Genomic DNA, 22,444 nt, shown 5'->3' on the forward strand with positions numbered 1-22,444 from the left:
TTAGCATGCTAAACAGTCGTCAGGATATGAAAGAGTTGCGTATTCGATTTTCCGCTCTATCTTCAAATCATGTTTAACATTTTCAAGATAAAATTAACTCTACGCAATATCGATTACAGCGTCAAAGTAGCTGAATCACGTATATTTCCAAGAAAGGAAAGAGATTCAGTGCTTGAGATAGATTGATATTAGCAGTTGTCAAGTCAAGAGAAGATTACGCATTTCGTTTCCCGATCTAATAATAATTAAAACTTGCTCATATGATATGTCTCGTTTACGAATGTTCGGATCAATTTTACATTCTATTTAAATTTTATTTGATTGATACTGAATTGATATATATTCTTATAACCTAAATCGGTAAAAATATTAATAGTAATCTGACATTGTAATTACCTATGTCATTAAAAACAAAATTGATATTCTGTTGTGAATGGATGGTTTTTTGACAAATCCTATAAATATGTACAGGATTATTTTCTAATAAGAATTTCTTGTTAATGGTGAGGTATGAAACTTTATTTTATTATAATAATTGCATTAATAATAATACGACATAGTATTAAAAAAAATATTTATTATCATATTTCATTATAAATCATATATTTTCACAGTTTAATACATTAGTGAAGAAGAAAGAATTAATTAGTTTATGTTAATGCTATGCGTATATAACACTTAAATTTATAATAAATACTTAATTTATAAGAAACTTTTTAATAAGCTTTGTAAGAAGATAATTGCAAACTTTATACATAAAAATATATAAAAAAAGATTCAACGTTAATAACTTTTTACTTTTAATTTTACTTTTAATTCTAAACGAAATTAAATTAATAGTCTGTGCAATTGAATCTATAACAATATTTTTAATATAATTAAAAATATCTTGTTTGCATCTTATTTAATTGTATTTTCTTAATATATTACAATAATATTACAAGTTTACAATAGAAAACTAATTAATGCATGGTATCTTCATCCACCCTTATCGCCCAGAGATTGCAACAAAAAGAAGTACGACATTGTAGTATTTACAAACTATTAAAACAATTAGACAAAATATTATACTATAATTAATTATACTATAATTAATAATACTATAATTAAGACAAAATGATTAAAAATAGATCAATATACAAAAAATAGTAATAAATGTTATTTATCAATGTGGAATGTCAAGTTTGGTACGTAAAACAAAATTGTTAAACACTCGATAAAAGTTTATTAAGGATAAATTTCTGATTGATTTTGTTAAAATATAAATTTCCAATTTTTTGAATCATTTCTAACATTCTTTACTTTTTTCTTTATACTAAATTATATAAATCCAAGTTTATATTATACATAATTTAAGGAAATATTAACTTCATTGTACGAGTCCAATTTAAGAGTTCACTATATTTCGTTACTTTTCGTTACTTTTTTAAATTTTAAATCTTCTTTCGTATAAATGGAAAAATATAGATTTAAAAGAATGACATAACAGAAATTGGAAGGATTTGGAAACGTAAGCTTACATTCTTAGTTTAAGAATTACAGCAACATAAATACTTACGTTGGTGAACATGACAACGTCGACCGAAGCGGAAAATACTTTAATAGTCATCGGTTTTTGCATCATTATCAAAAGAATGTTTGTTCTCACATGATGATTGAGACTAGAATTAGGCCACTCACTAAAGTATACTCCTTTGCGAAAATCTTCATCCTAAAAATATACCCAAGAAATAATTGTTGTTGAATTTATATATAAGTGTGTATAAGTACATAATATACACACACTTATCGTACATTTATTATATAAATACATATTTGTGTGTGTGTGTGTGTGTGTGTGTGTGTGTGTGTGTGTGTGTGTGTGTGTGTGTGTGTGTGTGTGTGCATAATAATTCTTTAAAATATTAAATCATTAAAACTCACAGCATTTGTGATGACAGTACCATACCAGGCATATGTAAATGTTTGAAGCAATTTTATCATAGAATATGACACAAAATTGAATACTCTGTCAATAGTAATATGTGAAAGCTATGACAAATATTTGAAAATTAATAATATTATCAGTGACGAATACATTTATACAATGAAATTTCGAATTTTTCTAGAATTTATGCAAGTAAATGCGTAATAAATAATTATTTACAATATATATATATATATATATATATAAAATTTATATGATGTACAACACTATAAATGGAATCTATGTTTCGTTGTTCGATGTTCGAACTAATTGGCTGGTTCAATTATTCGGCATAGGGATTAGGTCCCAAAGGGAGACTATTGTAATACAGACTATTGTAATACAGACATGACAGAATTGGAAATTAACTTTCATATCGACATACTTGCATTGCCTCGAATATCAGTGCGCAAAGGAGTACAGCGTTGGTGACGATGTGCCAGAGGATTATCAGACTATAAACCCGCTTCAGTGTGTCGCGGCATTGTATTAGCTTGAGGTGCTTCGCCACGCACACCCTCAGCACGTCGGAGAACTTGTCGTTAGGTAGTGGATTCGTGAGTCTGAAGGTCATGGCACGCATTGTCGAGGATAGCAGGTAGATGTAAAATCCGAAAACACTGTCAACGCCGGTAGTGGTAATACATTGCATCATTATTATGCATATCTCGAAAAGCAAATGAAAATGACGTAGGAAGCCAGTGGGAACGGTCCAAAGGTATCCGTATCCTCTGCTGTACGGTAGACTGTAGTTTGTAGGTAAGTGTAAGTGGAAAATACCGCGGATAATGACGATGAACGTTGGCATAAGATACGTCATACTTAAGGTAATTGTACAGCCGGAATATGTATACGCGAGAGTGGATATCGTGCGCAATGGCGAGAGCATCACTGTTCGGACTTTTTCGTTCTGCGTAAGTTCTTCCTCGAAGAGACTACTCAGCGTACGGTGATAATTAATCAGAGAACGACGATTGATTAAGAAGCATGAGACCTTGAAGAAACTCAAAGATGCATACTTTCATTCTTTGCAAAACAAATAACTTAGACTGTGATTCTATGTTCTGTGAATTTAAATTCGAATTTATTATAATATTTATAATCCAAATTATTATTCCTTTTTTTTTTTTGAGAAATTGTTTAAATACTTCCTTTTTGCAAAAGGTAGCATATTACAATCAAGTAACAGTTCTTTAAGGCTCGGTTCTCTTGCGACGCGACATGGGTTTGTGTGTGTGTGTGTGTGTGTGTGTGTGTGTGTGTGTGTGTGTGTGTGTGTGTGTGTGTGTGTGTGTGCAGAGAACCGAACCTTAAAGAATTAATTAATTCTCTGACATGTATTAAATATAATCAATTTATTTTTTAAAAGCGTTTAATATGTTATTTTTAAATAATCTTTAATTCGATTAGAAATCAAGTTGAATCTATGTATAATAAAACGTAACAGATTATATAAAATAGAATTAAGTGAAATTAAATTTTAAAATTAGCTAAAAAAAATCAAATCTTGTTAACTTTTTATAATTCAAAGATTATCAATTGAATATATTAATATATGATTATATATATATATATATATATATATATATATATATATATATATATGTCGCATATATATGTAGATAGATATGTGTGTGTGTGTGTGTGTATATATATATATATATATATATATATATATATATATATATAAATTGCTTTTCTGATCTACGTGTTCAAATCCAGGTTTGTACCTTAAGAAAAATGCCTAATGTAGTCAGCATTATGCCTATGTTTTTCATCATATATGACAAATGATGTCTATACATATAACTGATACGTAAACTCAGCGACGAAAACGCAAACAACGACAAAAGTATGCAAACGGACCAGTAATATGTTGATTTGCCAGATTTCGTGGGAGCATGCCAACAGCCACAAGTTATGAGCAGCCCTCGAAGAAAGCGCTGATACTTGTGATACGCTTGCAACCGTTTATCAGTCATGTTGATTTCAGCATCGATTTTATGAAATGTTGAATGAAAAATTTCCGATCTGAGAAATCAAAATCTTTTAGAGATATTTAAATATTTTTAGTTCCATTTTATTTCGAGCAAAGTTTTAATTTTTTTCAAATTCTGAATTTCTTCTGAATTTCTTCTTCTTAATGATGATAATAACAATAAACAAACATTTTTATTGATATTCATCATCATATTTTAAACAATGATTGATTTAACGCGATATTAACATTTAAAACATTAATTATAACAATGGAAACAAATTAATTTCAGTCTCATATTTAAAATTTGTAAAGTATAATGATATTTTGAATATACTTACATATATGCGAATGCAGAGTAATATGTTTTAAATAAAACAAAAAAGATAGACAGCTTGTATAAAATAAATAAAAAGAAAAGGTAGATCGAGAAATGAACAAAATAAGTATCGTTAATAGTAAATCAAAATATCACAATATCATAAATATGTTTCAATAATCTTTAGAAAAATTAAATATATATAAATAATGTATACTAAATATATATAAATATATATAAATAATGTATAAACTTACAAAAATTATCATACTTTATAAGAATGTTGAAAAAGTGCTTACTTTATATCGGAATTTTCTTGTCAATACTTTTGCAAATCTTTTGTAAATCTTATTACTTAACCAAAGTTGAAAAGACGATTGCTATCAGACGATTTTAGTATTAGAAATCTGGTTGGATATTTTTACGTACAACTGTTTATATTTCCGATGCTTTCACTACGACAAGATTAGAAACAATGATGGAAAAAGAAGATCTATCTTTCATCTCGGACATTGAAAATTTTATAAAACGATTGCGATTTATATTGGTATTACTTTGAAGTTTGAAGTTGTAGCGCGCATAATTTCTTCGTACATTACCGTTCATGTAATATGTTTTACTTATGGAAGCCCTGAAATATTAATGATTAATTCCAGTTTAACGTATCATACGTTGATGTTTTGGTCTTCAGGCTAACGTTCGAATATACTGAAATAATAGACGAACTATGAGTATATAAGAAAAATTACATTTCAAAGGGAATGGCAAGATGTATCTGTGAATTGCGACGAAAGTCATATTAGGACTAGCAATGACTTTTCATACATGACAATATATTTATTTGAAAGGAGAAAAAGGAATCCTACATGAATCTCATTCAAATATCATTCACAATTCCTTTTGATGAAAAGTAAAGTACCTTTATACATTGTTGATAGCATCGGGGCAGTTGCACACAATGCAGTTGAACACATGCAAGGAAAGAAGTTCAATACTTGCAATATTTCAATGATAAGCAACCGTCGGGACAAGAAAGTTAGTGTATTCGATTTTCCGTTCAATACTCAATTCTTATTATTTTCAAGATAAAGTTAAGTCTATATATTATCGGGATAGCATAATATTAAATAATAATTCGATACGTGTAAAAATGAAAGAGATTTAGTGTTTAATGGTTCAACATGATGAGCAAGGACAGAAATTGTCAGAACAGAAATTACATATTCGATTTCGCATGCATACATCCACGATTGATATCTTTTTTTCATAATTAAAATTTGTATATTTATGATATTATCTTGTTTATGAATATTTGGATTAATTTTTTATTTCTATTTAACGAATTAATATAATGTATTCACGTAAATTAAATCAGTATAAATTTTGATAATTGAACTGTGATAATAATCTCATTAAAGATGAAATTATGAAATATAATATTTTACTATAAGTGAACGATTTTTTAGTAGTCCTTCAAGATTGTTCAGATTTAGTTACTGTTAACAATTTCTTATCGATGCTAAATTTTAAAACTTTATTTTAATAATTACATTAATAATATGATAATGAAAAAATTTTTATTTGAAATATGATAAAAAACCTTTTATCATATTTTAATCATAAATGATGCATGGTCATACTTCAATACAACAATAAAAAAGAAAGGATTAATTAGTGTGTGCATCCATAATTAATTAATGCTGTGTGTGTGTGTATATATGTATATATATATATATATATATATATATATATATATATATAATACTAAAACTTATAATCGATAATTAAGTAATTAATCAAAAAATTTTTTAATAAGATTTAAAGAAAATGTGTTGCAAATTTTTTATGATACATAAGCATACAACGAATTTCCATGCTAATAATTTTTTATTCCTAATTCTAGACGAAATCAAAATTATTCTCTGCAAGTGAACGTATAACAATATTTTTAATATAATAAAAGATATTACTTATGTCTTGATTGCACTACCTTAATTATATATTTCCTTAATATTACAATGTGTACAAGTTACAAGTTTACCAATAGAAAAGTAATTAATACGTAGTATCTTCATCCACCCTTATCGCCCACAGATTCCAACAAAAAGAAGTAGGACATTGTAGTATTCACAAACTAGCAATTAAAACAAAATGATTATCATTACATTAATATATAGAAAATTTAAGGATAAATGTCATTCATTAAAATAAAATATTCTTAAGCTTTGCACATAAGAAATTGCCAGAAATTCGGCGAAACTTTATGAAAATAAACTCCAGATCTATTTAGTTAAAATATAAATTTACAATTTTTTGAATCATTGTTTTAACATTTTTTATTTCCGTCTTTTACTTAGCTTTATAATTACAAGTTTACGTTTAAAAAATATAAATTTTTGCACGAGTCCAATTTAAAAATTTTACATCTATTTTCTTACTTTTTAATTTTAAACTTTCTAGTTTTGTAATAATGAAAAGAAAAAATAGCTTTAAAACAATGGCACAATAGAAGCTGGACGGATTTGAAAGTTGTAAATGTATTCACTTGTATTCACGGCACAAAAGCTATTGCAATATGAGATGCTTACATTTGTGAACATGACAAAATCGACAGAGATGGTAAACGCTTTAATAACCATCGGCTTTTGCATCATTATTAGAAGAACATTTGTTCTCACGTGATGGTCCAGATTAGAATTAAGCCACTCGCTGAAATATATCCCATTGCGAAAATCTTCATCCTAAATGTATATAAAAATAATATTTGAATTTACAAATATAAATATATATATAAATATAAATATAAATATAAATGTGTGCGCGCACACATTTATAGTACATATATATATATATATATATATATATATATATATATATATATACATGCTCTCTCTCTCTCTCTATATATATATATATATATATATATATATAAAATATGTATATAGAGAGAGGAGAGAGAGTGCAAGTGTCTATATACATATGCATATAATCGTTTTTTTGAATCATTAAAACTTACGCTATTTGTTATGACCGTACCATACCAAGCATATGTAAACATTTGAAGCAATTTTATTGTAGAGTATGTCGCAATATTAAATATTATGTGGATGGTAAACTCTGAAATCTATAACAAATGTTTGATTAAAAATATTATATTAGCGAATATTTACATAATATGATATCACATTAACGTAATTGAGAATTTATGCACATAGCGTTGGGATCAGCATATTTTCCAAATATAATGAAGGATATTGAATATAGATCAAGTACACTTCAAGTAGTTAAACTTTATATAAAGAAATTTTGAAATCTTTGTACGAATTTGCGACCGATAGCTATGGTATATAAGAATAAATACACAATAAACTCTGCTTTTTATTTAGTTTTACATCAACTGTGCTCTTATCAAGATTTCTTGGCGAAAGTAAAAATCAGAAGCGTAATTATATTCTAAATTAGAACGGTACATCACATAGACGTTTCTTGAAAGGTTCATTCACGTTTTCGTCAATCACCTCTAATATCTCTCTTATTACTTCGAATTTTTATTTTCTAGAATTTACGCAAGTAAATACATAATAAATATTTACTTACACTGTATACTTTTTATCAGGGTTGGGAATTAACACGTTACTTGTAACACCGTTATCGTTACAATTATTTTTTTTTTTTTTTTATAATAGATTAGATACGATGTTACTTTTTTTTAACTGTAACGATAATGTAATTACATTTTTTCAGTAACAATAATAAATTTAACAATTACTTTATATATTTTGAATCTATCTGATCTCGTTTTAGTATTAAAAAAAATAAAAAGTCGAAACGAATTGTTTCTTTTTAAATAATGATAACGATATCAAATTAGTTTTCAGAATCAGTAATTAGTTAACGAAATTAGTTACTTTTTTTTTACTCGGTGACAAGCAACGAGTTACTTTTAAAAAGTAACTTTTTCAATTCTGCTTTTTATATAATTTTTATATAATTGCACCTTAACGGAATCTAAATTGTTTTGTTGGACCAGTTGTCTATCTGATCATTCGGCATACGGGATTCGGTCCCAAAACAACTCTATTGTAAACAGAATTGAAAGTTAATCTTCGCATCGACGTACTTGCATCGCCTCGTATATCAGCGCACAAAGGAGTAGCGCGCTAGTGAGGATGTGCCAGAAGATTATCACACTATAAACTCGCGTCAACGTGTCTCGACATCGCATTAGCTTCTGGTGCTTCGCCACGCACACTCTCAGCACGTCGGAGAACTTGTCGTCGGGTAGTGGATTCGTGAGTCTGAAAGTCATGGCGCGCATCGTCGAGGCGAGCAGATAGATGTAGAATCCGAAAACGTTGTCGACGCCGATAGTTGTGAAAGTTTGTAATATTAACGCGGACATCTCAAAAAGCAGATGAAAATGACGTAAGAAGCCGGTGGGAACAGTCCAGAAATATCCGTGTCCCTGTTTGGTGTACGGTAGACTGTAGTTCGTAGGTAAATGTGCATGAAGAATACCACGGGTGATGACGACGAACGTTGGCATGAGATACATCACAAATAGGGTAAATACACAGCCGGCATATATGTACGCGAGGGTGGATATCCCGCGCAAGGGCGTGAGCATCACTGTCCGGATTTTCTCGTCCTTTTCAAGTTCCTCTTCGAAGAGACCATTCAGTGTACGGTGGTAGTTGATCAGGGAACGACGATTGATTAAAAAGCTTATGATCTTGTAGAGAATAAAAAATCCATACGTTTTTTTGTGCAAAATTAGTAACTTAGACTATAATTCTATACATAATTCTGTGTTGTATTTTATAAATTCGTAATATTCGTTGCGTTCGTAATAAATTATTAATTCTTTTTCTTTTAGAAAAAAAACTGTCCAAATCTTCCTTTTCGCAAAAGATAGAGTATATATATATATATATATGTTTAAACAATTCATTAAAGGACGAACCGTACGCGATCATACGATCAACTTGTTTAAAAAAAAAAGCATTTAACATATTATTTCTAAATAAGTTTCTTTAGTTTTGATTAAAAATCGAGCTGAATCTGTCCATAATAAATAAATGTAGCAATTTATATAAAGCGGAATTAATTTTTAAAATTAGCTAGGAAATCGAAATCTTTTAGTCCGAAGATCAAAAACCAAGTATAATTATTAATACTCCCAATAATATTAATATTCCGATTATATTAATATAAATTGATATATAATTATTAATACTCTCCCAGAAATATTAATGTTCCGATTATATCAATATGAATACATATAATCTCATATATATATGAATTATCTTTCTGGTCAACGCGTTCATGTCCAAGTGTGTACCTTCAGTAGAGTACCCATTGTAGTTATTGATACACCTATATTTTTCATCATAATTGCCAAATGATGTCTATACATATAACTGACACGTATGTTCAGCATCGCATATGCAAATAACATCGGAAGTATGCAAACAGACCAGTAATATGTTGATTTGCCAGATTTCGTGGGAGCGTGCCAACAGCCGCAACCTGTGAGCAGCACCTGAAGAAAGCGCTGGTACCTATGATACGCTTGCTACTGTTTATCAGTCATGTTGATTCCAGCATCGGTCAACTTTACGAAATGTCGAATGAAAAGTTTCCGAACTGGGAAATGTAAATTTTTTTTAGAATATAGAGCTGTATAGATATTTTTATTTGACTTATTTTTTTTTATTTTTATCTATAACTCGAACAAAATTTTTTAATCCTATCCAAACTCTGAGTTTTTTCTGCTTTAATGATAATAATAAAAGCGTACAAACGACATTTTTATTTTGTATGTGTATTCATAACGAAATTGTAATCGATGATTGAATCAATATTATTATCATTTAAAACGTGTAATTACAATTTTATTTGGACTAATGAATTTCAATCTCATAATTAAAAAAAAATCTCATAATTAAAATTCGCAAAGTAATATGATAATGTAGTGATTGTACTTACTCTTACGTTTATATATAATAATGTATTTTAATCTTTAGAGAAATTGAATAAATACGAAAATAATGTTTAACTTTCAAAGAGTACCATACTTTAAATAAAAATGTTGACAAAATGCTTACATTATATCAAAATTTTTTTATCACACTTTTTACAAGTTTTTGTAAATCTTATTATTTAAATGTCCAAATGTCCAAGAAGAGCATTTGCATTATCAGAAAACTTCGTATTTAGAAATTTACTGAAACTGGCTATGTATAGCTGTGTATCTTTTTGATGTCTATCTTTCACTACGCCAAGATTAGAAATAATGACAGAATAAGGTATTTTATCTTCTGTCTCGGAAGTTAAAAAATTAAAATTGTAAAATGGTTGCGATTTGTGATTTTAATAGCACGTAAGTTTTCTTTATTCGCTGCTGTACATGCATTATCTTGTTTCTCAAAGATCTTGAAATATTAATGATCAACTCTAGTTTAACGTATCCTTTAGCGAAGTTTCGGCCGGAATGGGCTGCTGTACGAGTGTACTGAAATTATAGATGGACTATAGGTATATAAGAAAAATTACATTTCAAAGAGAAAACTTGAATCAAGTTTTTCTGTGCGTTGCGCCGCGAGTTACATCAGGATTAGCAATGTCTTTTCTCTAGCACGATATATCTACCTTTCAAAGTAGGAAAAAGGAATCTTATATGAATCTAGATATATCCACGATTCCTTTTGATGAAAAATAAAATAAGGTGCAGATATTACTGATGGTAGAGTCGAGACAACGCAGTTGGATATGTGCAAGCAAGGAAAGAAATTTAATGCTTGCGATATTTTGATATTTCAATGTGACAAGCAATAGTCAAGGCAAAAAGAGTTTCGTATTCGATTTTCTATCAATTTCAGTCCTCAATATTTAATATTTTCAAGAAAGTTATTGATTGTATTATCGGAGTAGGACAATTAGGTACGTGCAAGAAAGGAAAGAGAAATAATGTTTTGAATAGTTTAATAATTTGGCATAATGAATAGTCGTCAATACTAGTAAACTAGTAAGTTTACGGTATTATCTTGTTTGGAACGAATGTTTGGATTAATTTTTCCATTTAAAGTTAAAACGAATTAATATAAATATATGTATTCTCATAAATTAAATCAGTATAAATTTTGATAATGCTTTAGAATTATGATAATCTCATTAAGGATGAAATTATGAAAAGTAATTTACTACTAGTAATGTACTATGAATGAATGATTTTTTGGAAACCTTTCAAGTTCGTAAATTATTTATTTACTATTTACAATTTTGTGTCAATGCTTAATTTTAAAGCTTTATTTTATTTTAATAATTATGTTTTATAGTAATATAATTATAATAATTAAAAGAATTTCTTTCATTACATTTTTTAATCATAAATGAGGCATGGTCATAATCCATAGAAAAAAAGGAAAGAATTAATTAATAAGTGTGTCCATAATTAGTTAATATTATGTGTATATATAATACTGAAACTTATAATCGATACTTAAATAATTAATTAGAAACTCTTTAATATGTTTTAAAGAAATAAAATTGCAAATTTTTTACATGATGCATAAACATACAAATTTTCATGCTAATTTTTTATTTCTAACTCTAGATAATACCAGTGTTATTCTATGAAAGTGAATGTGTAACAATATTTTTAATATAATAAAAGATATCACTTATGTTTTGACTGCATTTCCTCAACTGTATATTTCCTTAATATTACAATAATATTACAAGTTTACTAATAGAAAACGAATTGTGAGAGATGATATCTTCATGCACTTTTGTCGTCGATAGATTTCAATAAAAAAAAATAGGACATTGTAGTATTCACAAACTGCCAATTAAAACAAAAGATTATAATTATATTAATATACAAAGAATTTAAGGTAAACGTTATACATTATCTGTTAAAATATAAATTTACAGTTTCCTGAATCATAATTCTAACATTCTTTATCTTCTTCTTCACATTGAAATTTATAATTTTATTTTACATTTAAAAAATATTAACTTTTTTTGCACGAATCTAATTTTATCTGTTTAGTTATTTTTCAATTTGAAATCTCCTATCTTTGTAATAATGAAAAGAAAATAATTTTAAAGCAATGACACAAGAGAAGCTAAAAGGACTTGAAAATCGTAAGCTTATTCTCGGCATGAAAGCTATTACATTATAGATACTTACATTGGTGAATATGAGAACATCGACAGAGACGGAAAACACTTTAATAATCATCGGCTTTTGCATCATTATTAAAAGAATGTTTGTTCTCATGTGACGATTGAGACCAAAATTAGGCCATTCACTAAAGTATATCCCATTTCGAAAATTTTCGTCCTAAGTATATACGCGAAATAATTATTTTTGAGTTTACGTGTGAGTATGTGCGTATACGTGCACACGTAATCATTTTTTAAATTATTAAATTGTTAAAACTCACGGCATTTGTGATGACAGTACCATACCAGGCATATGTAAACGTTTGGAGGAACTTTACCACAGCATATGATATAATATTAAATATTATACGGATGGTGATGTCTGAAAGCTATAGCAAATGTTTGACATTAATATGTTAGCGAATATTTATAAAATATGATATGAATATCACCTTAACGTAGTTGAAAATTTATGTACGCAGCGCTGGGATCAATATTTTTTCCAAATGTAATGAAAGTAGTCGGAAAATATATAAATACTTCAAGTAATTAAACTTTATATAAAGAAATCTTGAAATCTTTATATGTGTGAATTTATAACTACTAACGATAACTACGATATATGGGAACAAATACACTCTTCCTTCTATCTGATCTTGCTCTATTCATACAATATGTAGCATATTTGCACAGAAATATGCTACATATTGAAATAAGACGTGCCGCCAGTGTGTATGTAAGATAGATACACATTTAAAAAAAAAACCGATTTACCTTTCTATGATTTCTATGAAATTTGGTGTCTGAAATTTGATTTTCAAGGTCGCTGAATCGGAATATAATATCAAAATTTCAAAATTCAAAATGGCAGATTAGTATGTATTGTTAGAACAATTGGCTGTTTTATTATTCGGCTGTTTAGGATTTGGTCTCCGGAGAAGTCTATTGTAAACAGAATTGGAAGTTAACTTTTGCAACGACGTACTTGCAACGCCTCGTATATCAGCGCACAAAGGAGTACGGCGTTGGTGACGATGTGCCAGAGGATTATCACGCTATAAATTCGCTTCAGCGTGTCGCGGTATTGAATTAGCTTCTGGTGCTTCGCCACACATATCCTCAGCACGTCGGAGTATTTCTCAGTAGCTAATGGATTCGTGAGTCTGAAGGTCATGGCACGCATCGTCGAGGCCAGCAGGTAGATATAAAAACCGAAAGCACAATCTATACTGGCATTGGTGACACCGTGCGTTATTATCGCCCACCATTCGAAAAGTAGATGAAAATGCCGTAGGAAATTGTTGGGAACAGTCCAAAAGTATCCGTATCCTCTGCTATATGGTAGAGTATAGTTTGTAGATAAATATAAATGAAACATGCCGCGGATGATAATGACGAACGATGGCATCAGGTACGTCACAACTACGATAAGTATAATGCCGGAATATGTATACGCGAGGATGGAAATTCCGCGCAGAGGCGCGAGCATCATTGTTCGGACTTTTTCATTCCTTTTAAGCTCTTCTTCGAAGAGATCACTCAGTGTACGGTGATAATTGATCAGGGAACGGCGATTGATTAAAAAGCATGCGATCTTGTAGGAAATAAAAAATACATATTTTTGTTTCTTTGAGTGCAATATGAGTAACTTACACTATAATTCTGTATTTCTACATTATAATTCTATATTTTATTATAATTCTATATTAGTTCTACGATATTAAATTTGTAATACTTATTGCATCAATTTTTATTTTTTTTTTTTTTGAAAAAGCAAATTGTACGAATCTTTCTTTTCGAAAACAATAGGATGTATTTTTGAACAACATTCTTTAAAAGGCCAACTCCACGCGGCCGACTATCAAATAATCAATTTATTTTTAAAAAAAGCGTTTAATATATTATTTTTAAATAATCTATATTTGATTAAAATAAAATGTAGTAGTTTATATAACGCAGAATCAATTTTTAAAATTAGCTAAGAAATCAAGTTTCGTAATTTTTCTTGACTCGAAGATTATCAACCAAATATAATTATTCCAAATAGTATTAATATTCCGAACATATTAATATCAATATCAATACATATATTAATATATATTAATATCAATATATATAATCTCACATATATATATATATATATATATATATGAATCATCATTCTGGTCGACGCGTTCAAGTGTGTACCTTCAGTAGAGTACCCGTTGTAGTTAATAATACACCTATACTTTTCATCATAATTGCCAAATGATGTTTATACATATAACTGATACGTATGTTCAGTATCATATATGCAAATAACATCGAAAGTATGCAGATAGACCAGTAATATGTTGATTTGCCTGATTTCGTGGGAACGTGCCAACAGCCACAAATTAAGAGTAACACCCGAAGAAAGCGCTGATATCTATAATACGCTTTCAACTGTTTATCAATCATGTTGATTTCAGCATCGGTCAGCTTTACGAAATCTTAAATGTAATGTATCCGAACTGGGAAATATGAATTCTTTAAAATATGGAAATGTATGTAAATATTTCTAACTGATTTATTTTTGTTTTTTTCTATATTTTTATCTATACTCAAAGAACAAAATTTTAATATTTTTTAAACTCTGAACTTTTTCTACTTTAGTAGTAACAATAAAAAATAAACAAACATTTTTATTAGTATTCATTATTAAATTGTTGAGTCAGTATTATTAAAATTAAAACTGTAATTAAAACAACTTATTAATTCCAAGCTCATAATAAAAATTCACAAAATAATATTATAATATACTTACTCTTACATTTATGTATATGCGGAATAATGTTATAATAATCTTTAAAGAAATTGAATAAGTATGGAAATAATGTTTAATGTTCTTTCAAAGAACACCATACTTTAAATAAGGATGTTGAGAAAATGCTTACATTTAAACGGAATTTTCTTATCACAGTTTTTTCTATAAATTTTGTTATTTAACCAAAGGTCCAAGAGAAATATTTGCTATCAGACAACTTTGTAGTTAGAAATCTAACTGGATATTTCTATGTATAGCTGTCCATCTTTCTGATGCTTTCAATACGCCAAGATTAGAAATAATGACAGAAAAAGATATTTTATCTTCTATCTCGAAAGTTAAAATGTTAAAATTGTAAAATGATTGCGATTTGTGTTGATAGCACGTACGTCTTCTTTATTCGCTGTTATTCCTGCAATATGTTTCGCAAAGATCTTGAAATATTAATGTCCACCTATAGTTTAACGTATCCTTTTATCGAAGATTCGATCAAAACGGGTTGCTGTACAAGTGTGTTGAAATTATAGACGGACTATAGTATAGTATAGTATAGTAAGTAAGAAAAGTTATATTTCAAAGAGAATGGCAAGGCGCAAGTATTTGTGCGTTGTGGCGTAAGTCACATCAGGATTAGTCTGAGATGTCTTTTCTTATCACGATATATCTATTTCAAAGTAAGAAAAAGGAATCCTACATGAATCTAAATATATTCACGATTCCTTTTGATGAAAAATAAAGTAAGGTGCAGATATTACCGATGGTAGCGTCGAGACAGCGCAGTCGAATACGTGCAAGCAAGGGAAGAAGTTCAAAGCTTGGGATATTTTGATATTTTAGTGATGAATAATTGTTAAGACAAGAAGGGTTGCTTATTCGATCTTCCATTTAATCCTCAATGTTTAATATTTTCAAGATAAAATTACTCTACTTGTCGATTGCACTGTCGGAGTAGGACAGTTAGGTATGTGCAAGAAAAGAAAGAGATTTAATGTTTACAAATATTTAATAATTCGGCATGATGAGCAGTCGTCAGTACAGAAATTACATATTCGATTTTGCATACATACATCCACGATTGATATCTTCTTTTTTTTAATAATGAAAACTTATACTTTTATAATATTATCTTGTATCTACGAATGTTTGAATTAATTTGTCAAACAGTTTTATTTAAAGTTATTTAAAGTTTAACAAATAAATATAATATATTCTCGTGAATTAAATCAATATAAATTTTGATAATGTTTTACAAATAATGTGATAATTTAGTGATAATGATCTCATTAAAGATAAAATTACGAAATGCAAATGTATATTACTATGAATGAACGATTTTTTTGGTCCTCTTCCATATGTGTTCAAGTTTATTTGCAATTTCTTGTCAATACTGAGTTTTAAAAGTTTATTTTATTTTAATAATTATGTTTAATATAATTGTAATAATGAAAAAAATATCTTTCATCACATCTCAGTTATAAATAAGGTATGGTCATAGTCCAGTAGTCTAGTAGTCCAGTAATAGTAAAAAAGAAAAATTTAATTAAGAGCGTACATACGTAATTAGTTAATGCTGTATGCACGTATCATACTTAAATTTACAATCGGTATTTAAATATTTAATCAAAAATTTTTTTAATAAGTTTTAAAGAAAAAAATTGCAAACTTTTTACATGATGCATAAATATGCGAATTTTTATGCTAATAAATTTTTATTCCTAACTCTAGACGAAAGCAAAGTTATTTTATGGAAGTAAATGTATAATAATATTTTTAATATTATTAAAAAATATCTTATGTCTTGATTGCATTTCCTTAACTGTATATTTCCTTAATATTACAATAATATTACAAATTTACCAATAGAAAACGAGTTGTATGGTACCTTCATCCATTTTTATCGCTGATAGATTCCAATAAAAATAAGTAGGACATTGTAGTATTCACAAGCTGGCAATTAAAATGATAATTATTACATTAATGTATAAAGAAGTTAAATATCATTCATTATAATAAATTATTAGTCAATTTTTGCAAATAAGAAGTTGCCAGAAATTTGGCGATACTTTATGAAATTAAATTCCTGATCGAACTGATTAAAAATTTACAATTTCCTGAATCATTATCCTAATATTCTCTACTTTTTCCTCTACACTGAATTTTATAATTTTAAATTTAAGTTTAAAAGACATTTAACAACAATTTAAGTTTAAATTAACATTTTTGCACGAGTCGAATTTATAAATTTTACATATCTATTTTGTTACTTTTTAATGTTAATATTTCTGTTTTTATAAAAATGAAAAGAAAGTAGCTTTAAAGCAATAGCACAAGAGGGGCTGGAGGGATTTGAAAGTCGTGAAAGCTATTGTAATACAGACACTTACATTAGTAAAGATGACAACATCAATAGAAACGGAAAACACTTTAATAGTCATTGGTTTTTGCATCATCATCAGAAGAATGTTTGTTCTGATGTGACGATCGAGACTAGAATTATGCCACTCGCTAAAGTATATCCCATTTCGGAAGTCTTCATCCTAAGTATATAAATATTAGTAAAATAAATATTTTTGAGTTTGTGTGTTTGTGTGTAAGTGTATGTGTTGTGAAAACATATATATCATATTTTGAAATATTAAATCGTAAACGGTAAATTAAAACTCACGGCATTTGTGATGATAGTACCATACCAGGCGTATATAAATGTTTGGAGCAACTTTACCACAGAATATGACATAAAATGAAATGCTATACCGATGCTGATTTCTGGAAGCTATAGCAAATGTTTGACGATTAATAATATGTTAGCGAATATTTATACATTATGATATCACATTAACATGATTGAAAATTTATGCACACAATGCTGGAATCAGTATTTTTGTTCAGTATTTCAAATGTAATGAAGGTTATTGGAAAATGCGATTGGATATGCGAATATACTTCAAGTAATTGAAATTTATATAAAAAAATCTTGAAATCTTTATATGTACGAATTTACATCCGATAACTTTGGTATATAAGAATAAATACACGAATAAATTCTTTCTTCTATCTATTCTCGCTTTAATCCCTTTATACTATATATAGCACAAATGCGTAGAAAAAAGATGTGTCTAGTATATGCACATCTAAAAAAACTGATTTACCTTCTTACGATTTGTATGAAATTTGGTGTTTTATAGTTTTTGAGGTCGTTGAATCGAAATATAATATCAGAATTTCAAAATTCAAAATGGCAGATCAAAATTTTGAAAAATTGGATAAAAATTGAATTTTTATAAAAGTGATTACGCTAAGATTTCGGGATCACTGAATTCAAATATGATGTCTCTATCTCAAAACTCAAAACAGCGAATTCAACATAATGGATAAAAATATAAAAAAATAATTGTTATAAAAATGAATAAACTCTCTTAAAATTGTTGAAGTTGCTAAATAAAAATATATCAAAACTTTGTTATTTTAATGGACGGATATTTAATTGACGGATACTTTGCTGAAAAAAATCACTTGAAAAAAATAATTCATTTAATCTTTATTGAGAATATTGTATTAATATAGAGCAATTATTTGTAAATTCTGTTCTCCGTTGAACCCAGTATCAAGAAATGTGACAAATTTTGACTTCGTTTTTATTATTATTTTTGTTTAAGAATTAAATGAAATCTAGTATGTGTTGTTAGACCAATTGATTGTTTCAATATTCGGCATTTGGGATTTGGTCAAAAGAAGTCTATTAAACAGAATTGGAAGTTAACTTTCGCATCGACGTACTTGCATCGCCTCGTATATCACCGCACAAAGAAGTATGGCATTAGTGACGATGTGCCAGAGGATTATCACGCTATAAATTCGCTTCAGCATGTCGCGGCATTGCATTAGCTTCAGATGCTTCGTCACGCACACCCTCAGCACGTCGGAGTACTTGTCGTTGGGTAGTGGATTCGTAAGTCTGAAGGTCATGGCACGCATCGTCGAGGCCAGCAGGTAGACATAGAAACCGAAAGCACTGTCCACGCTTGCATTGGTGACAGCTTGCGTTATTATCACCCACCATTCGTAAAGCAGATGAAAATGCCGTAGGAAATTGTTTGGGACAGTCCAAAAGTACCCGTATCCTCTGCTGTATGGTAGAGTGTAGTCCGTAGGCAAATATAAATGAAAAATGCCGCGGATGATAACGACGAACGGTGGCATGACATACGTCATTATTAGGATAAGCATGATGCTGGAATGTGTGTACGCGAGGGTGGATATCCCGCGCAGAGGCGCGAGCATCACTCTTCGGACTTTTTCATCCCTCTTAAGCTCTTCTTCGAAGAGGTCACTCATTGTACCATGATAATTGATCAGATAACGACGATTGATTAAAAAGATTGCGATCTTGGAGAAAATAAAAAATACATACTTTTGTTTTTTTATGCAAAATAAATAATTTACACTTTAATTCTATATTTAGTTCTATGATGTTAAATTTGTAACAGTTATTGCATAAATTATTTTTTAATTTTTTTTTTTTGGAAAAAAATTATTCAAATTTTTCCTTCTTGAAAAAGATAGAGTGTATTCTTAAATACACTAAAAAAGAGTAATGTTCTTTAAGAGACCAACTACAGTGAACTATCCGCGGTGAACTGTCAAATGATCAACTTATTTTAAAAAAAAATGTTTAATATATTATTTTTAAATAATCTGTATTAGAATAAAATGTGATAGTTTATATAATGTAGAATTAATTTTTAAAATTAGCTAGAAAAGTCAAATTTTGTAATTTCTTTTAACTCGAAGATTATCTATCAAATAATTATTAACATTCCGAATAATATTAATATTCCGAATATATTAATATGAATACATCTCATCTCATATATATAAATCATCTTTCTGCTCTACGTGTTTAAGTCTAAGTGTATACCTTCAATAGTGTACCCGATGTAGATATGAATACACCTATATTTTTCATCATAATTGCCAAATGATGTCTAAATATATAACTGATACGTAGGTTCAGCACCCCATATGTAAATAACAACGGAAGCATGCAAACAGACCAATAATATGTCGATTTGCCTGATTTCGAGGGAGCATGCCAACAGCCACAAATTAAGAGTAGCACCCGAAGAAAACGCTGGTATCTATGATAAGCTTTTATCTGTTTATCGGTCATGTTGATTTCAGTATCGGTCAACTTTACGAAATGTCGAATAAAAAGTTTCCGAACTGGGAAATATAAATTTTTTAAAATATGGAGATATATAAATATTTCTAAGTGATTTATTTTTTTATTTTTATTTGACTCCTTTTTTTATATATCTATTTTATCTATAACCCTGATAAAGTTTTAATATTTCTCAAACTCTGATCTTTTTCTTAATCTTTTCTTTTAATAATAATAATAATAATAATAATAATAATAAACAAACATTTTTATTAGTATTTATCATCAAATTGAATCAATATTATTAACATTTAAAATTGTATTTACAACAACTTGAGCTAATGAATTCCAAGCACGTAATTAAAGTTCGCAAAGTAATATTATAATATAGCGATTGTACTTACTCTTACATTTATGTATATGCGGAATAATGTTTTAATAATCTTTAGAAAAATTGAATAAATATGGAAATAATGTTCAATGAACACTCAGGAAATACGTTAAATAAGAATATTAAGAAAATGCTTACATTATTTCGGAATTTTACTGTTACAATATTTTTATAAATCTGGTTATTTAATGTTCAAGAGAAACATTTGCTATCAGAGAACTTTGTAGTTAAAAATCTAACTGAACTTTGTTGTTAGATATATTCGTATGTATTGTTGTCCACATTTCTGATGCTTTCAGTACGCCAAGATTAGAAATAATGACAGAAAAAGAAAGTCTCTCTCCTCTATCTCGAAAATTAATTTACTATTGTGAAATGATAGCGATTTCTATTAGTAATATGGAAATTTTCTTTATCCGCTATTGTTCATGTAATATGTTTTATTCACTGAGATCCTGAAATATTTACGACCAACTCGAGTTTAACATATCCTGCATCGAAGTTGCAGTCGGAACAGACTGCCCTTCGAGTGTATTGAAATTATAGACAGATTATGGGTATATAAGAAAAATTACATTTCAAAGAGAATGGCCAGATAAGCATAAAGTATCTGTGCATTGCGCCGCGAGTTACATCAGGATTAGCGATGTTCTCTTCTTATCACGATATATCTATTTCAAAGTAGGAAAAAGGAATCTTACATAAATCTAGATACATCCACGATTCCTTTTGATGAAAAATAAAATAAGGTGCAGATATTATTGATGGTAGCGTCGAGGCAGCGCAGTCGAATACGTGCAAGCAAGGGAAGAAGTTCAAAGCTTGGGATAAGACAAGAAGGGTTGCTTATTCGATCTTCCGTTCAATCCCCAATGTTTAATATTTTCAAGATAAAAATACTCTATCTTGTCGATTGTACTATCGGTGTAGGACAGTTAGGTACGTGCAAGAAAAGAAAGTGTTTAAAAGAGTTTAACAATTCGGCGTGATGAGCAGTCGTCAGTACAGAAATTACATATTCGATGTCGCACGCATACATCCACGATTGATATCTTCTTTTAAAACTTATATATTTACGATATTATTTTGTATCTACGAATGTTTGAATTAGTTTTTCAAACATTTCTATTTAAAGTTTAATACGAATAAATAGAATGTATTCTCGTAAATTAAATCAGTATAAATTTTGAAAATGCTTTAGAACTGTGATAATAATAATCTCATTAAGGATGAAATTATAAAATGTAAATTATTATGAATACTATGAATAAACGATTTTTTTGATAGTCCTTCAAATTTGTTCAAGTTTATTTGCAATTTTTTGTCAATGCTGAGTTTTAAGAATTTATTTTAATAATTATGTTTTAATAGTAATATAATTGTAATTATGAAAAAAATACCTTTCATCACATTTTAATCATAAATGAGGCATGGTCACAGTCCAATACAATAGTAAAAAAAAGATTTAATTAGAACGTACATACGTAATTAGTTAATGCTGTATGCATGTAACATATTTAAATTTACAAACGGTATTTAAATATTTAATCAGAATTTTTTTTAATAAGTTTTAAAGAAAAAAATTGCAAACTTTTTACATGTTGCATAAACATATGTCGCATAAACGTATTTTTATTCTAATAAATTTTTATTCCTAACTCTAGGAAACCAAAGT

General features: G+C 28.4%; 3 protein-coding genes, 1 long non-coding RNA gene and 1 pseudogene across 6 annotated transcripts; 1 reads left to right on the forward strand and 4 right to left on the reverse strand.

Annotated features, from left to right (window-relative positions):
- Window positions 1–37: 37 nt before the first annotated feature.
- Window positions 38–3,948, reverse strand: LOC105426404 (uncharacterized). Its single transcript, XM_089079108.1, has 4 exons — window positions 3,697–3,948; window positions 2,352–2,960; window positions 1,559–1,711; window positions 38–1,041 (listed from the first exon to the last, which is right to left on the reverse strand). Exons 1-4 carry the CDS (start codon window positions 3,946–3,948, stop codon window positions 979–981), a joined length of 1,077 nt encoding a protein of 358 aa, XP_088935234.1. The 3' UTR covers window positions 38–978.
- A 2,108-nt stretch (window positions 3,949–6,056) lies between these two features.
- On the reverse strand, window positions 6,057–9,856 carry LOC105426405 (odorant receptor 9a-like; annotated as a pseudogene). The gene is made up of 5 exons (XR_016139775.1): window positions 9,605–9,856; window positions 8,384–8,995; window positions 7,280–7,387; window positions 6,852–7,004; window positions 6,057–6,397 (listed from the first exon to the last, which is right to left on the reverse strand). The product of XR_016139775.1 is annotated as an odorant receptor 9a-like (transcript).
- LOC148935916 (uncharacterized) lies at window positions 8,689–10,322 on the forward strand. The gene is made up of 2 exons (XR_016139777.1): window positions 8,689–8,828; window positions 9,763–10,322. It is a non-coding gene; the product is annotated as an uncharacterized LOC148935916 (long non-coding RNA).
- An 850-nt stretch (window positions 10,323–11,172) lies between these two features.
- On the reverse strand, window positions 11,173–14,169 carry LOC105426406 (odorant receptor Or2-like). 2 transcript variants are annotated; one of them, XM_011637615.2, is made up of 4 exons: window positions 13,418–14,169; window positions 12,714–12,821; window positions 12,458–12,610; window positions 11,173–12,106 (listed from the first exon to the last, which is right to left on the reverse strand). In XM_011637615.2, exons 1-4 carry the CDS (start codon window positions 13,922–13,924, stop codon window positions 12,044–12,046), a joined length of 831 nt encoding a protein of 276 aa, XP_011635917.2. In that variant the 5' UTR covers window positions 13,925–14,169; the 3' UTR covers window positions 11,173–12,043. The 2 variants fall into 2 exon arrangements, with proteins under 2 accessions (XP_011635917.2, XP_088935226.1); XM_089079100.1 differs by having other exon boundaries at window positions 12,036–12,610.
- Window positions 14,170–16,185: 2,016 nt separating this feature from the next.
- On the reverse strand, window positions 16,186–21,585 carry LOC148935917 (odorant receptor 94a-like). Its single transcript, XM_089079107.1, has 5 exons — window positions 20,136–21,585; window positions 18,991–19,603; window positions 17,883–17,983; window positions 17,602–17,754; window positions 16,186–17,164 (listed from the first exon to the last, which is right to left on the reverse strand). Exons 1-5 carry the CDS (start codon window positions 20,385–20,387, stop codon window positions 17,102–17,104), a joined length of 1,182 nt encoding a protein of 393 aa, XP_088935233.1. The 5' UTR covers window positions 20,388–21,585; the 3' UTR covers window positions 16,186–17,101.
- Between the last annotated feature and the right edge of the window lie 859 nt (window positions 21,586–22,444).

Source organism: Pogonomyrmex barbatus, unplaced genomic scaffold, assembly GCF_055798465.1.
Source record: "Pogonomyrmex barbatus isolate J1 unplaced genomic scaffold, ASM5579846v1 scaffold3, whole genome shotgun sequence".
NCBI classification, from domain to species: Eukaryota; Metazoa; Arthropoda; class Insecta; order Hymenoptera; family Formicidae; genus Pogonomyrmex; species Pogonomyrmex barbatus.